This window comes from Bubalus kerabau, chromosome 19 (genome assembly GCF_029407905.1).
Source record: "Bubalus kerabau isolate K-KA32 ecotype Philippines breed swamp buffalo chromosome 19, PCC_UOA_SB_1v2, whole genome shotgun sequence".
Taxonomy (NCBI): Eukaryota; Metazoa; Chordata; class Mammalia; order Artiodactyla; family Bovidae; genus Bubalus; species Bubalus kerabau.
In genome coordinates, this window is record NC_073642.1 from 57,327,792 (window position 1) to 57,342,960 (window position 15,169).

Sequence of the window (15,169 nt, forward strand, 5' to 3'; positions counted from 1 at the left end):
TACTATAGGACCTAGGTCTCATAAACTGTCAGCATTTTACACACAACTCTAAATAAATTCCTCTCACATCCCTGACTTGTCTCTTGCTCTGCAGACCCAAATGTTCAACTACTTGTGGAGTATTTCCCCCAATCCATTTCTACTCCTGACTTAGTGGACACATCTCCTATCTTATCAGACACATATTAGTTTACTCCCATGAACTAATAAAAAAATCAAAATGATTCCACCCTAGTGGTGGTTTTTGGTTTGGGGGGAACAGCTACCCACTCCAGCATTCTGGCCTGGAAAATTCCATGGGGTCGCAAAGAGTTGGACACAACTGAACAACTTTCACTTCACTTCACTTTGAAGGGTGGTGGTTTGTGGTTTCTTTTTCTTCTTAATAGAAATAGCTCAATATTATGTTTGCTGGTAAAATGACACATGTTCTCATATTATGCTCTATAGGTTGTAGTGCAAACATTTTCCTCAGTTTGTCTTTTGCCTTTTAATCTTCTTTATGATATTTTTGCAAACGTGTTTTGCATATTTAAGTATTTAGATGACTTCATCCCATCCTTCATGGTTTCTGCCCTCCTTGACATGCTTATGTTAAACACACAATGACCTTTAAAAGTATTGGTTCTGTTTCTCTGGAGAGGCTGGACAAACACAGGACTCTGAGCTAAAGTTTTTAACCTGCTGAGCTTCAAGTTGTCAGCTGTAAACTGGGCCCACTGGTTAAGATCCAACACTTCCAAAGCAGGGGGCACGGGTGATTTCCTGGTCGTGAACTCAGATCCCACATGCCTCACAGAGCAATGAAAAAAAAGGGGGCAGGGAGCAAAAATATATCACAGTATTGTAAAGGAGATGGTCTTCATAAAGCACCTAGCAGATGCCAAGGCACAGTAGGCCCTCAGAAAAGGTTAGTTCTTTCTCTCTCTCCTCCTCTCTCCCTCTTTCTCTTTCCCATGAGGCACTGATTGGTCAGCAGGGCAAGTACTGACCCCCACCAGTCTTGAGAATGTTAAAAAAGAACATTGTCTCGAGGAGGGGACCAAGTCCTGAACCTTATAACTTGTTTACTGTAACCCCCTAATTTTAAAAACGTGAAAACTAAGGCCCAGAGAGATGAATTGATCCAATTTTACCCAAGTTCATATCATTAGAAGCAGAATAGGGACTGGAACACAGGTTTCTGAACTTTTGCTCCCAGATTTCTTCTGCTACGTGTGGTCTCATGTGTACTTTAATGTAACCAACTTTTCGAGGATGTCAGGATTTTTTGCACATACTTGAAATTCTCAGGAAATTCAGCAAATCGTGAAAATACTTGGACTTTTCTCATGGATTGTTTTAACTGATTGTGGTTTTAACATATAACCAAGTATAAAATATGAGATCTTTACAAAAAGATTTTAGGTAAGCACACTCTTTGCCATGGGGCCCCACCAGAGCAACACACAAAAAATATAGCTAATAGCATTCTGCTAATTTGTCATCTCTGTTTCCTTTGGGCCTGTTTGCTTCCCGACACATAATGGATTGAGGTTTGGGGCAAACTTAATATTTTAAATATAACTTTATAATAGAATGATGTCCAAATTATCTCATTTCCTATTTATGGCCTACACAAAACAAGTGACTCTCAGATTCTTGAATTTACCAGACCAGTAAAATCAACCCCTTCCCAAATAAAAAATGTATACAACTATATCATGTCACATGTTACACAAAAGAATGGACTTTTAACACCAAAAGTAGGAGAGACTGTGGAAACTTCTCTATGGATGCGGACGGAATGTCAAATTTTAACAACGGTCCCAGAGAATTCTCAAACAGGAGAGGCATATATTATTTGACCATCTATTGTTCTAGTAAAAGGAGCAAGACTGGCTCTTTAGTTATTACAGTTTTAAGACATGGTATGTGAAAATGCTTTCAAACTGAAAAAGGGAAGTAAGTGAAATGAGAGTTGAAAGTCAATCTTGAGTTGATAATCATTGAAGCTGGTGATGGGTAAACAGGTTCATTATGCTTCTCTCTCTACTTTTGTGTCTACATCCAAAATGTTAATAAAAAGTTTTAAAAATTCTTTAGAAAATATGGCATAATGTTAAGATTTGATAAAGCTGGGTAATGAGTATGCAAGTATTTTATTCTGTATCCTTTAAACACACTTTCCTTTAATTTTTGCATTTACAGTCACTGCTTTCAAGTTTTTGTGGGCTAAATTCAAAACTTAGACCCACGCAGTTTCTCCTAACTGCTTTTTTCCCATGTATGGGTCACCCTTTCTTCTTTGCTTCACTCCTAATTTTTGGCTGAAATCTGGACAATTTAGATTATACTGGTAGTGCTAATGATTCTGATATTTTTCTGATTTTTAAAAACTTGATTGGATTTAAGCTGAGAAATCCGTGTTCCTCAGGAGAGATTGCAACTGCTGGTGGCTCTGCTGTTTTTATATTATTTTTATCCTTTGAGGGAGCTTCCCTGGTGATCCAGTGGTTAAGACTCTGTGCTCCCAATGTAGGGGGCAAGGGTTCAATCCCTGATTGGGGAACTAAGACCCCACATGCAACAGAGCACGGAGCCCAGAAAAGCACTGCTGTTTTCCTCTTTTTCTCTGGCTTCCCAGAGGGTGCTCCCGCATGGCTTAGCGGTCAGTAGAGGCTGTGCTCGTTAAATTCCTCGAGCCCAGATTGTTTCCGTCCATGGCAGTGGATCTGCGTGTGGATTGAGAAACTCTCAAAGGCCAGTCTCACGATGGCTTAAGGCTTTTCTTCCCACCAGGCTCTCTTGGTTCCCATCAGCCAGGGCCCTTCCATGGCTTCCTCAGTTCCAAGGACTCCCCATTAAATTCCTACTGCTGAGCCACTTTGCCCTGTGTAAAGGGAAACCTCAGGCTAGCAACACTGGGTCTTTGCCATGTTTCCTTCCACCACCAGTGAGTGACAAAGTCATATGTTTTTGCAGCCTCCACCCCCACCCCTGGCCCCCGTCATTGAGTTCACCCCCTTGGGCCACTGGTTTCCATAGCTCATTGGTACTAGAGACACTGGGAGGTCTGGTGAGTGGGGAAGCTGCAGGCAGGAAAGCTACAGATGTCAGTGTTCTTAACCTGTAGCTCTAGAGGTTTTTCAAATATCAATATTTTTCAATTTCTTGTCTGCCGTTGGTCGATTACCAGAGGCCCCAGATGGTTGTTTTCGACCATTTTAGTTTTATATTCGTTTTTTGTAGGGAGGATTGGCTGACATCTTCACGCTGCCCTGCCCAGACGTCCCTCCTAATATCCTTGTTGTCTCTTCTTAAATGTTTAGAATATTTCACACATAGAGAGATACAAATTAAAGGATGACAGCAGGCATAAAATTACTTTTCACCACGTAAAACTAATGTCTGAAGGGAAAAAACCAAAAGTAAAAAGAGTTCTAAAAATGGAAGTATTCATTTCTTCAAGTAGCAATTCTGTGGAGAACTGATGTTTACCATCATCAATATTTTTCAACACAGCAGCTACAGTTGACAAGTGCGGTCCTAAAGGGAACTACACAGTTTGAATGCCTGTATCCAGACTATTCTAGTAGTAAATTTGCATGAGGCCCTGCAAATGCCTTAGAGAAATGACTTTGAAATGCTTCCAACATTTTTCAAAGACTATACATTCCATATGAGTTTTCAAAAATAAAAAATTACCTCATTAGTCTGCAACTTGTAACTTTATCACCACTATCCCCTTTTTATTCACAGAGAGTGCCTGAAAATCCTTTTATAAAGGGATTAATGTGTTAACTCCTAGATGACACGGTGACTCTTTAAATACAGCTAAACGGAAGGAGCTGCATAGGAAACCTGAGCAAATTTGTTACTGTCTTTCCAACTTTTTTCTTTCTTTTTTAACATTTACTTTATGTATTTGGTTGCACCAATGAGATCCTTTAGTTTGGCATATGGGATCTTTTTTAGTTGGAGCATACAAACTCCTGGTTGTGGCATGTGGGATCTAGTTCCCTGACCAGGGATCAAACCCAGGCCCCCTGCAATGGGAGTGTGGAGTCTTAGCCAGTGGACCACCTAGGAAGTCCCCCAACTCTTCCTTAAACGAAATCATATTTCCCTGCAACACCTGGGATGCTCCTTGCTCTGGGACATGAATGCCCTTTAAATACATATCCATTTACCCAGGGGTCCAGAGGGCTTGAGACTGATTCACCATTGTTGGAGGGAAGCTTCTCACAATATAATGTCCTTCAACATCTAAAATGCCTCATAGTTTACAAAATAAAATAATGTGTCTTACATTTTTAACAGTCCAAGTATATCTAGAAAACAACTTTACCAAACTCTTAAGTTACATTACGTTCACAAGTATTTTCAATCACTGAGATTTAGTTCTTGAGCATCAAAAACATTTCACTGAAGTCTAAGAATATCAGAGGTGAAAAGGAGAGTATGTTTGTAAAAAAAAAAAAAAAAAAAGTCACAGCTGAAAATGATCACAGTCAAAGTATCATTATAGTGCAAAGTATTAATTTCTCAACCCAAGAAGGGCTAAAAGGCAGATACACAGCAATAGCCAAGGCAGAAAACCAACTAAGGGTTCAAATATTTGCCTTAAGGGGGGATGCATTTATGAACATTCTTGAATTTTTCTCTATCTCCAAAACAAATATTGTTGTAATTATAATGAACTAATAATTTACTGGATGTATTAAATTATAATAATAACATGCCATAAAACTCTCAGATATATGATATATATTCCCATGACCTAAATCCCAAGGATAGGAAAACAAGGTTTAAGTTAGTAATAATTGGTATTCCAGTAGAATGGGTTTGGGCAAGAACTGTTTTTTATCTGTGTGTCCTTCCCAAAAGCACTGACAGATGTTCACATCTCCCAGCTAACAACTCCCTCCACCCTACTCTCCTCTCCCATTATCCCCTTTCCTAACCTGATTTCTCAGAAGAGTTGCCTATAAACACCATCATCACTTGCTCAGCACATACTCAACCTACTTAACATGGCTTTTGTTCCCACCATTCCACCATCACGCCTCTAAGTCAAAACCAACAACTTCCTGAGCCAGTTCCTAAATCTGAGAGATTCTTCTTACAAGGTATCCCATCAGAGCAACAAGCACTTCACGCTTTTCACCTCTCCTTACCTTCTAGAAACAACACTTGGATTTAGTAACACCCCCATCCCTGACATTCTTATCCACTTTTTGGCAGTGATTATCACAACTTGTAACATCTGTGTAGAACTACAGACTTTAGTAGGCATTTCCACTAGTGGTACATTTATTCATTTAATAAATATTATGAATGAACATGCTGGATTGTGAAGTCAAGTGGGCCTTAGGAAGCATTACTATGAAGAAAGCTAGTGGAGGTCACGGAATTCCTGTTGAGCTATTTAAAATCTTAAAAGATGAAGCTGTTCAAGTACTGTAATTTTGTGAAATAGAGCATCTCAGTTTGTTTCCAAGGCAAACCACTCAACATCACAGTAATCCAAGTCTATGCCCCAACCACTGATGCTGAAGAAGCTTAAGTTGACCAGTTCTATGAAGACCTATAAGACCTTCCAGAACTAACACCAAAAAAAGATGTCCTTTTCATCACAGGGGATTGGAATACAAAAGTAGGAAGTCCAGATACCTGAAGTAACAGGCAAGATTGGCCTTGGGAGTATAAAATGAACCAGGGCAAAGGCTAACAGAGTTTTGTTAAGAGAACCCACTGGTCATAGCACACACCCTCTTCCAACAACACAACAACTCCATACATACACATCACCAGATGGTCAATACCGAAATTAGACTGATTATATTCTTTGTAGCCAAAGGTGAAGAAGTTCTAGAGAGTCAGCAAAAACAAGACCTGGAGTTGATTGTGGCTCAGATCATGAGCTCCTTATTGCAAAATTCAGACTTAAATTGAAGAAAGTAGGGAAAACCACTAGGCCATTCAGGTATGACCTAAATCAAATCCCTTATGATTATACAGTAGAGGTGATGAATAGATTCAAGGAATTAGATCTGGTAGACAGTGCCTGAAGAACTACAGACAGAGATTCGTAGCATTTTACAGGAGGCAGTGACCTCATCATCCCAAAGAAAAAGAAATGCAAGAAGGCAAAGTGGTTGTCTAAGGAGGCCTTACAAATAGCTGAGAAAAGAGGAGAGGTGAAAGGCAAGGAAGAAAGGGAAAGATACCAAACTGAATGCCAACTTCCAAAGAATAGCGAGGGGAAATAAGAAACCTTTCTTAAATGAACAATGCAAAGAAATAGAGGAAAACAATAGAACGGGAAAGACTAGAGATCGCTTCAATGGGCGATATCAAGGGAACATTTCATGCAAGGATGGGCAGGATAAAAGACAGAAATTGTAAGGAGGTAACAGAAGCAGAAGAGATTAAAAAGAGGTGGCAGGAATACATAGAAGAACTACACAAAAAAAGTCTTAATGACCCAAGCAACCATGATGGTGTGGTCACTCACCTAGAGCCAGACATCCTAGAGTGTGAAGTCAAGTGGGCCTTAGGAAGCATCACTACGAAAACTAGTGGAGGTGATGGAAATTCCAGCTGAGCTATTTCACATCCTAAAAAGATGATGCTGTGAAAGTGCTGCACTCAATATGCCAGCAAATTTGGAAAACTCAGCAGTGGCCATAGGATTGGAAAAGGTCAGTTTTCATTCCAATCCCAGAGAAGGGCAATACCAAAGAATGTTCAAACTACCATACAATTGGGCTCATTTCACACGCTAGCAAGGTTATGCTCAAAATCCTTCAAACTAGGCTTCAGCAGTAAATGAAGGGAGAACTTTCAGATGTACAAGCTGGCTTTCAAAGAGGCCGAGGAACCAGAAATCAAATTGTGAACATCTGTTGGATCAGAGAAAAAGCAAGGGAATTCCAGAAAAACATCTGTGTCTGCTTCATTGACTACACTAAAGCCTTTGACTTTAGTGCATGGGTCATAATAAACTGGAAAATTTTTGAAGAGATGGGAATACCAGACCACCTTACCTGTCTCCTGAGAAATTTGTACCCAGGTCAAGAAGCAACAGATAGAACGAGGCATAGAATGGCTCATTCCCAACTGGGAAAGGAGTACGACAAGGCTGTATACTCCACCCTCCTTAACATATATGCACAGTACATCATGCAAAATGCCAGGCTGGATGAATCACAAGCTGGAATCAAGATTACTGGGAGAAATATCAACTTCAGATATGCAGATGATACCACTCTAATGGCAGAAAGTGAAGAGGAACTAAAGAACCTCTTGATGAAGGTGAAAGAGGGGACTGAAAAAGTTGGCTTGAAATTCAACATAAAAAGAACAAACAACTAAGATCATAGCATCTGGTCCTGTCACTTCATGGTAAATAGAAGGGGGAAAAGTGGAAGCAGTGACATATTTTCTTTTCTTGGCTCCAAAATCACAGTGGATGGTAACTGAAGCCATGAAATTAAGATGCCTGCTCCTTGGAAGAAAAGCTATGACAAAACCTAGGCATCATATTGAAAAGCACAGACATCACTTTGCCAACAAAGATCTGTATAGTCAAAGCTTATGGTTTTTTTCAGTAGTTACGTACAGATGCGAGAGTTGGACCATAAAGACGGCTGAGCTCCAAAGAATTGATGCTTTCAAATTGTGGTGCTGGAGAAGACTCTTGAGAGTTCCTTGGACTGCAAAGAGATCAAACCAGTCAATCCTAAAGGAAATCAACGCAGAATATTCATTGGAAGGACTATTGCTGAACCTCCACTACTTCGGCCACCTGATGCCAAGAGTCGACTCATTGGTAAAGACTGATGCTGGGAAAGACTGAAGGCAAAAGGAGGAGGGGGAGGCAGGGGGTGAGTTTGTTAGATAACTCAATTATTGACTGATTGACTCAATGGGCATGAATTTGAGTGAACTCTGAGAGACAGTGAAGGACACAGGAACCTGGTGTGCTGTAGTCTATGGGGTCGCAGAGTCAGACATGACTTGGTGACTGAACAACAAGAAATGAATGAACAGGTCATTTGATCCTTATAACCCCTTAAGTTTAATAGGTGGGCATTATTTTAGAGACAAGAAAAATCAGTTACACAGTGAAAGTAGTTTGTTACAGGTCACACAGAAAGGTTCAAAATCTGTACTCCAATCCATCTCTCAACTTTAAAACTCATGTTCCTTCCAATCCTACCACATGAATAGTAAAAAATATACAAGTTCTGGGACTTCCTTGGTGGTCTAATGGTTAAGACTCCGAGCTGCCAACAGAAGGGGCAGAGGTTCAATCCCTGGTCAAGGAACTAGGATCCTGCATGTTACAACGTGCAGCCTAAAAACCAAACGAACCAAAAAACCAATTTCACATCTAAGAAAAACTGAGTACATAGCCGATCATTCTGCAGAAAAACCAAGAGCTCACTGATGCATACTATCACCTCTGGGGAAAAAAGGCCTGGCTAAAACCTCTCAGATCCTCTTCGCACACATAACCTTGAGCATCTATTAAACTGTTCATAGTTAACATTTCCAAAGCTCAAACACTACCCTAACAGCAGACATCCGGTGAACACTTGAAGATATTAACTTCAGTAGTTCATCAACTGCTGCTATAAACAACATGTGTAAGTCATTTCTCCCCCTTCTAAAGAAAAAGTCAGCAGCTGTTTGCTAAAAAAGTTTTTTTTTTTTTTTATTGTGGATGAAGACATCGCCAGTTTACATATATCATTTTTATTTGGACTAGTTTTTCTGCCTTGCAGTGCTCCTGAGAAATTCAGAAATGCACTGACTTTAGTTCTATAAAATACAAGCCAGTATTAAGGTTGGACTGTAAATATTCCATAAGATATTTCCCTAAAAGTCAAAAGACAACTTATCAATTTTAACTAGAGAAACCTTAATAAGTTAGAAAGTAAAGACTGGCAAATAATCACAAATGTCAGATCATTAAAAGTACCATTATTTTTTCCACAAAAGTGAAAGTTTTTTCCATAGGAATATATAAATGTTATACTTGATGTTTACAAAATTAAAGATTAATTTTTATTAATGGAAGATGTTTTAAATACTTTCTTATATGAAAAACTTGATTAGCCTTAAAAATAAAATTAATATACCCTAAGTATGATACACAATAGTGCTTTATCAACAATTCTTATTTCTCTCTTGTTCCTGAAGCACTGTTGTTTTGTTTCCCATCCACTGATTGGAAAAGTATTTTGACTTTTCCCTCCTTTCAACTGTCCATTAAAAGGTTAAAATAAACTAGATGCTTTATTTGAGGGGGATATTTAATATTTAATTGGATGGTTTTAAGAAAGTCAATCCTCTTCCCCCATGTTTTTGTTGTTTAGTTTTTAACTCGATAATGGCAGGAACTAAAAAATAACCATGAAATACAGTATTATACTAAAATCAAATCCAATGGCTGGATGAATTTTCTACTACAATAAAGCAGTTGAAAACCATTAGGAATGTTGTGGAAAACTGTGGCAGCGATGGTAAAATGCAACCACAAATTTTAGTAAGTTTCTAGAGGAATAAACAGTAAAATTACTGTAGTTAAAGTACTGCAATAAAATTAGCATTAGCAATATCCAACTGCTAACATCAGAATTATATGCTTCATCACTATATGATTACTAAGAAGATTCCTTGAGCAGATGGTTCATCTCTGACACAACTTAATTCAGAAAATTAGATGAATTATGCCTGGTTTGGATCAACAAACACTTAGTATGCATACCAGTGAGCTATAGTTTCGATGATGATACAATTGAAACATTAGATACTACAGCATTAGGACAAGGTCACATACTTTTAAAAATAGCAGCCATGTAAGGTCATGTTGGGAGGTTTAGATATGCAATCCACCCATAACAGCTTTCCAACTTCTGTTAAACTATGGGGTGAGCGGGGATAGGCTGTTTGGAGGCAAGAAAGGAAATACTGAAAATATCATAAAAGGCATTTAAAATATGACGACATGCTACTTATACCCACCATGCATCTCCTTTCCAAATTAAAAGAGGAAATTTTTTCCTGTTATTATATTCCTTCAAAATAAAGGATCACGTTGTCTTTTCTTTTTTTTTTTAAACTGAGAAAACTTTTATTTCAGATGCTCCACACTGACATGAAAATTCAATGGCAAGCAGCAAATAATTTAGGGTAGTCAGTGAAAGTATCTTTGAAAGAACCTTATAAAACCTAAGAATAATCATTTCATAGAGAAATAATAGTGGACAAAACAGACAGGAGGCAGTTTGATAGTTCTAATATAGAACTGGTATGACAACTTCCTTTAAAGTATACTAAATAAAGAATGGCAATATAAATAAGTTAGCCAAGGAGACAGGGGAAGTTCTGAAGCAGCAATGTCTAAGTTACTAGATTTTCCAGAAAAACAAGCTTTATCTAGCAACACATAATGACTTCCAATCCTCTAGATACAGTACAAAAGTATACAGTTAATCACAGCAAAATTTACAAACGACCAAATTTAGCCCTGGCCAGAGCCAGGCCTATTTACATATTTGGATTAGTATCATTTTCATCTTTCCTTATTATACAGATGTTTCTATTTTAAAGGCATGTCGAAATTTTCAAAATCTGCAAAGAAATGTCTTTAAATGTACAACTTCAACAACTAATACAAACATGAACATCCTGATATAACTAAATTCCAAGTCAGGATTTTTATGAGGGGTTTATAAAAGAATTAAAGGGATACTCCCTCACCGTTACGTTCCAAACACCCGGTGCCGGTGCTGTCCAAGTAACTCACTGCCCTGGTGACTGTGCAGACAACGACGACCCCTGGGTGGCCGTCCCTCTCACGTCAACACCTCAGGTAGAGGCAGGAGGTGGTGTATCTAGGGATATTGCTGATTATAGTTCTGTAAATGCAGCTGTACAATTTAACACTTAGATCAAAGTTGTGAGTAGGGTTGTGGAAACATTTTGTTTTAAGATGGTTATCTTTAATGAGACACTTGAGCTCTTAAAGCGAAACCATACAGTGACAACATGTACTTAACAGTGAAAAGGACGAAGCATCTGATAGGTTCAGCAACGTAGAAGGATCTCAAGGGAATTATGGTGAGTGAAAAAAGGCCATCTCCAAAGGTTACACTGCACGATTCCAGTGGATGGCACTCTTGAAGTGACAAAATTACAGAGGAGCACTGTGAGGGTGCCAGAAGGGCAGGAGCCGGGAGGGACGACGGCGGCTATGAGTGTGAAAGCGGGGCGGGGGGCTCCCGGATGAAACTGTGTGCTCTCTGTGCTCAGTCTACACACACGATGAAGCTGCAGAGAGCCAAGCAACACGACTTCTACCTCAGGACACCTGTCACCTCCCAGGGACAACCTTGTTCTTGGCCTAAAGATAAATAATATGCTTTAGATCAATTTTTACACTATGTGGATAAGCCACTACTATTTTCTTCTTCCCCCTTTTTTTTTTGGTAAATCTACTGATTATCTTTAAAAGATAACTATACGTCTCTAGTTTAAATGAGCTTGAAAAGGAAAGAACTGATATATAGCTACTAGTATTTTTGTCTTTCTTTTTATTTTTCTTACTTTTGTAAATTAAAATTAAAAAGAATGTTTCTAGCTTAAGTTAGGTCAAATGAGACAGGGGGAAAAAAGGAGATAAGATAGCAAACACTTCCTCCTTTAACTCGTGCGATTTCTAAAAGCATTAAGAATATTAGTATTAAATTTAGAGAAAGTATAACTGCAAACAAATACATGACTTCTTCCAAAAGGCCACTTAGTGATAAAGTATGTACATAGTGTTGACGGTTTGTTTCTTTAAAGTGCGATATATGTCAGCTCTGGCTTGAGGATAATCTATTGCTTTAAAAGGTCTTTCAGCACAACTCCAGCACTGTTGTCAGGCGACACCGGCAAAGGCGTAAACGTGGGCAGAACGTCGGAGATGGGTTTCAAAAGGAGATGCCCAGGTCCGCCAGGTCCAAGTCCAGCTGGGTTAAGGAGAGGCACAGCTGCAGAGCGGGGAGCCAGGAACGGATTCACATCTGTTCTTCTACCAGCCCTGAATTCCGCTGTATCTAGATGACAAAACAAGGATGATTTAGTCTCCCACATATTATCTGGTCACTGGTATACATGTGTTTTAGGTTCTGAGATTTGGCCCCCAAATAAATTTAACTTATACGCTGCTAGGTTCTGGATCTGATAAGCAGGGTCTATGAAACACAGAAGGTGAAATAAAGAAGCAATAAATAAGAGAAAGGAATGGGAGAGAGAAATATTTGTATGTAGAGCTAATATTATTAAACACATTAATATTGCTGTCTTATACTTAATACCAGTTATGTGCGTTGTATTGTGTGCTGAAAGGGGTAATTGCTCAATTGTGTCTGATTCTTTGTGATCCCACAGACTTAGCCCACCAGGCTCCTCTGTCTATGAAATCTTCAGGCAAGAACACTGGAGTGGGTTGCCATTCCCTTCTCCAGGGGATCTTCTCGACCCAAGGATTGAACCCAAGTGTCCTGTACTGCAGGAAGATTCTTTACCATCTGAGCCACCAGGGAATTCCCATCTATATGGAATGAGGTAGGGAAGGAGAGATGCAATCAGGTAGAGACCTGTGCACCTAGAGGGGACAAAGAAGAGGAAGGGGATTGCACAGGCAAAGATACTCTCTGGGGAGTGAGCCATTTGAACCACATAGGGAGCTTCCCAGTTCTGGGGATTAATGTCATTTACTGTAACAACAGTTTTCTAAAAAGTGTTTCCTATGTCACCAGGCAAATTCTATCTAACCATTTGAAAGATGGGAGGACTTGAGAACTTGTTTTGCCCAAATAATTAAAATGGTCCTGAAAAAAATTGGCATCCATATTATAATAACAATCAGATTTAATATTAATTTACCAAAACAAAAAGCAATGTATGCATTACATTAAACGGTCATCTTTTAGACATTCAAAGGTTTGAAAACAATTCTCATTAGATTATTTTTCTGTGAAGTCAGGGTGAACGATTAAGTTTTTACTGGAACAGCACTTAGTTTATGCCCTAAAGTCTTAGTGGACAGAATTCTGCTTTATTACCCAAGGTCATTAACAACTTCTTTGTTCAGAGACAAGCAACCCCTCAAAGACACCCTCTTCAGTGATGGGAAACTAAAATAAAAGAGGCCTCTAAAACAAAGGGAGCATTGAGACAAATGTATCAAAGCTACTTATCACTGAGCACCCTTGGGTCCGCAAGCTGTACTTTTTCCTGTGAATGACAATTTCCCAAACTCTGAAATAGCTACATGGTAAGCTCTGGCTTTTGTCTCTGAGCAACACAAATCAAGCCGGGCATGTGACTTGATAACTGAAGTGGGGAGGTGTACAAAAGAAAAGGAGAGGAAAGAAGGAGAAGGGCAGGGGGAGGAGAAGGGGGAAGGGAGACCCTGCTAAAATAAATTTTAGAATCTTGAAAGATGCTAAAACTGGGGTTTCCCTGGTGGCTTAGTGGTAAAGAATCCACCTACCAATGCAGGAGACATGGGTTAGATTTCTGGCCCGGGAAGATCCCACATGCCTTGGAGCAACTAAGTCCATGAGCCGCAACTACTGAGCCCGTGCTCTAGAGCCCAGGAGCCGCAACTACTGAAGCCCGTAGGCCCTAGAGCCTCGCTCCACAATAAAAGAAGCCACTGCAATGAGAAGCCCACGCATGGCAACAAAGAGTAGCCCCTGCTTGCTGCAACCAGACAAGCCTGCAGCAATGAAGACACAGCACAGCCAGAAACTATTAAAGGAAAAATAAAACCTAGTATAACAAGAAAAAACTGTTTTTAGTATAGTCTACACATTAAAGTTAAGACTTTTCTAAAGCCTAAATTTAGTAGACAAACCTTTCACCTAAAATAATTTCACTACTTTCACTTTCTATAAACATTCAGGAAAACAGAAATATTCATCTAAGTAAGGACTAAAGAGGGCCTCCCTGGAGGCTCAGATGGTAAAGCGTCTGCCTGCAGTGCAGGTGACCCGGGTTCGGTGCCTGGGTTGGGAAGATCCCCTGGAGAAGGAAATGGCAGCCCACTCCAGTACTCTTGCCTGGAAAATCCCATGGATGGAGGAGCCTGGTAGGCTACAATCCCGGGGTCACAAAGAGTTGGACACAACTGAGTGACTTCTGAGAGCTGAGAGAAGGACTAAAGAAGTGTTTAAAATTTCAGAATATAAATTCAGTATTTTATCCAAATCTAAGTACTGAGCAAGTGACATAAACTTGAGAGTATATAATATGTACCTTTACAGTCCAGTTAGCAAACATGTTAGTCTATTAAAATATGAAGATTTCAGATAAAACATATACTATGCTATGCTATGCTAAGTCACTTCAGTCGTGTCCAACTCTGTGTGACCCCATAGGCAGCAGCCCACCAGGCTCCCCCGTCCCTGGGATTTTCCAGGCAAGAACACTGGAGTGGGTTGCCATTTCCTTCTCCAATGCATGAAAGGGAAAAGTGAAAGTGAAGTCGCTCAGTCGTGTCCGACTCTCAGCGACCCCATGGACTGCAGCCTACCAGGCTCCTCCGTCCATGGGATTTTCCAGGCAAGAGTACTGGAGTGGGGTGCCATTGCCTTCTCCGAGATAAAACATATAGCCCTTCCAATAAAGAATCTGTACAGAGTCTAAAGGGCTTTACTAGTGGCTCAGACTGTAAAGAATCCACCTGCAATGTAGGAGACCCAGGTTTGATCCCTGGGTTGGGTATATTCCCTGGAGATGGGAATGTCAACCCACTCCAGGGGGAAATCCCATGGACAGAGGAGCCTGAAGGGCTGCAGTCCACTGGCTCGCAAAGAGTCAGACACAACTGAGCGACTGAACACGCACGTGCACGTGAGCACAGAGTCTAACGGATTACACTTCAATCTGAACTCAGGAAACTGTACTGCATGACAGCACAGGGGATATGAACAGCACAAATAAGATCCTTACAACCTAGTAGGGTAGAAAATACGTCCACATATTGTAGAACCGCCAAACCATCTGCTTCCAGGCAGGCCTTTCAACACATACGAACTCTTCATAGTGTTCTTGGATGTCTGAGCTAGTTTACTAAACTGCGCTTGTAAATATTATTAACATACCAACTCTGGTTACTGAG

General features: G+C 39.9%; 1 protein-coding gene across 2 annotated transcripts in view; it reads right to left on the reverse strand.

The window, feature by feature from the left end:
- Positions 1-10,090: 10,090 nt before the first annotated feature.
- The window catches only part of TRIP11 (thyroid hormone receptor interactor 11), a 69,313-nt gene continuing 64,234 nt past the window's right edge, over positions 10,091-15,169 (reverse strand). For both annotated transcript variants that reach the window (XM_055556508.1, XM_055556507.1), the window contains exon 21: positions 10,091-12,095. In XM_055556508.1, coding sequence (XP_055412483.1) covers positions 11,875-12,095 — 221 coding nt within the window. In that variant the 3' untranslated portion in view covers positions 10,091-11,874. The remainder of the gene's footprint in view (positions 12,096-15,169) is intronic.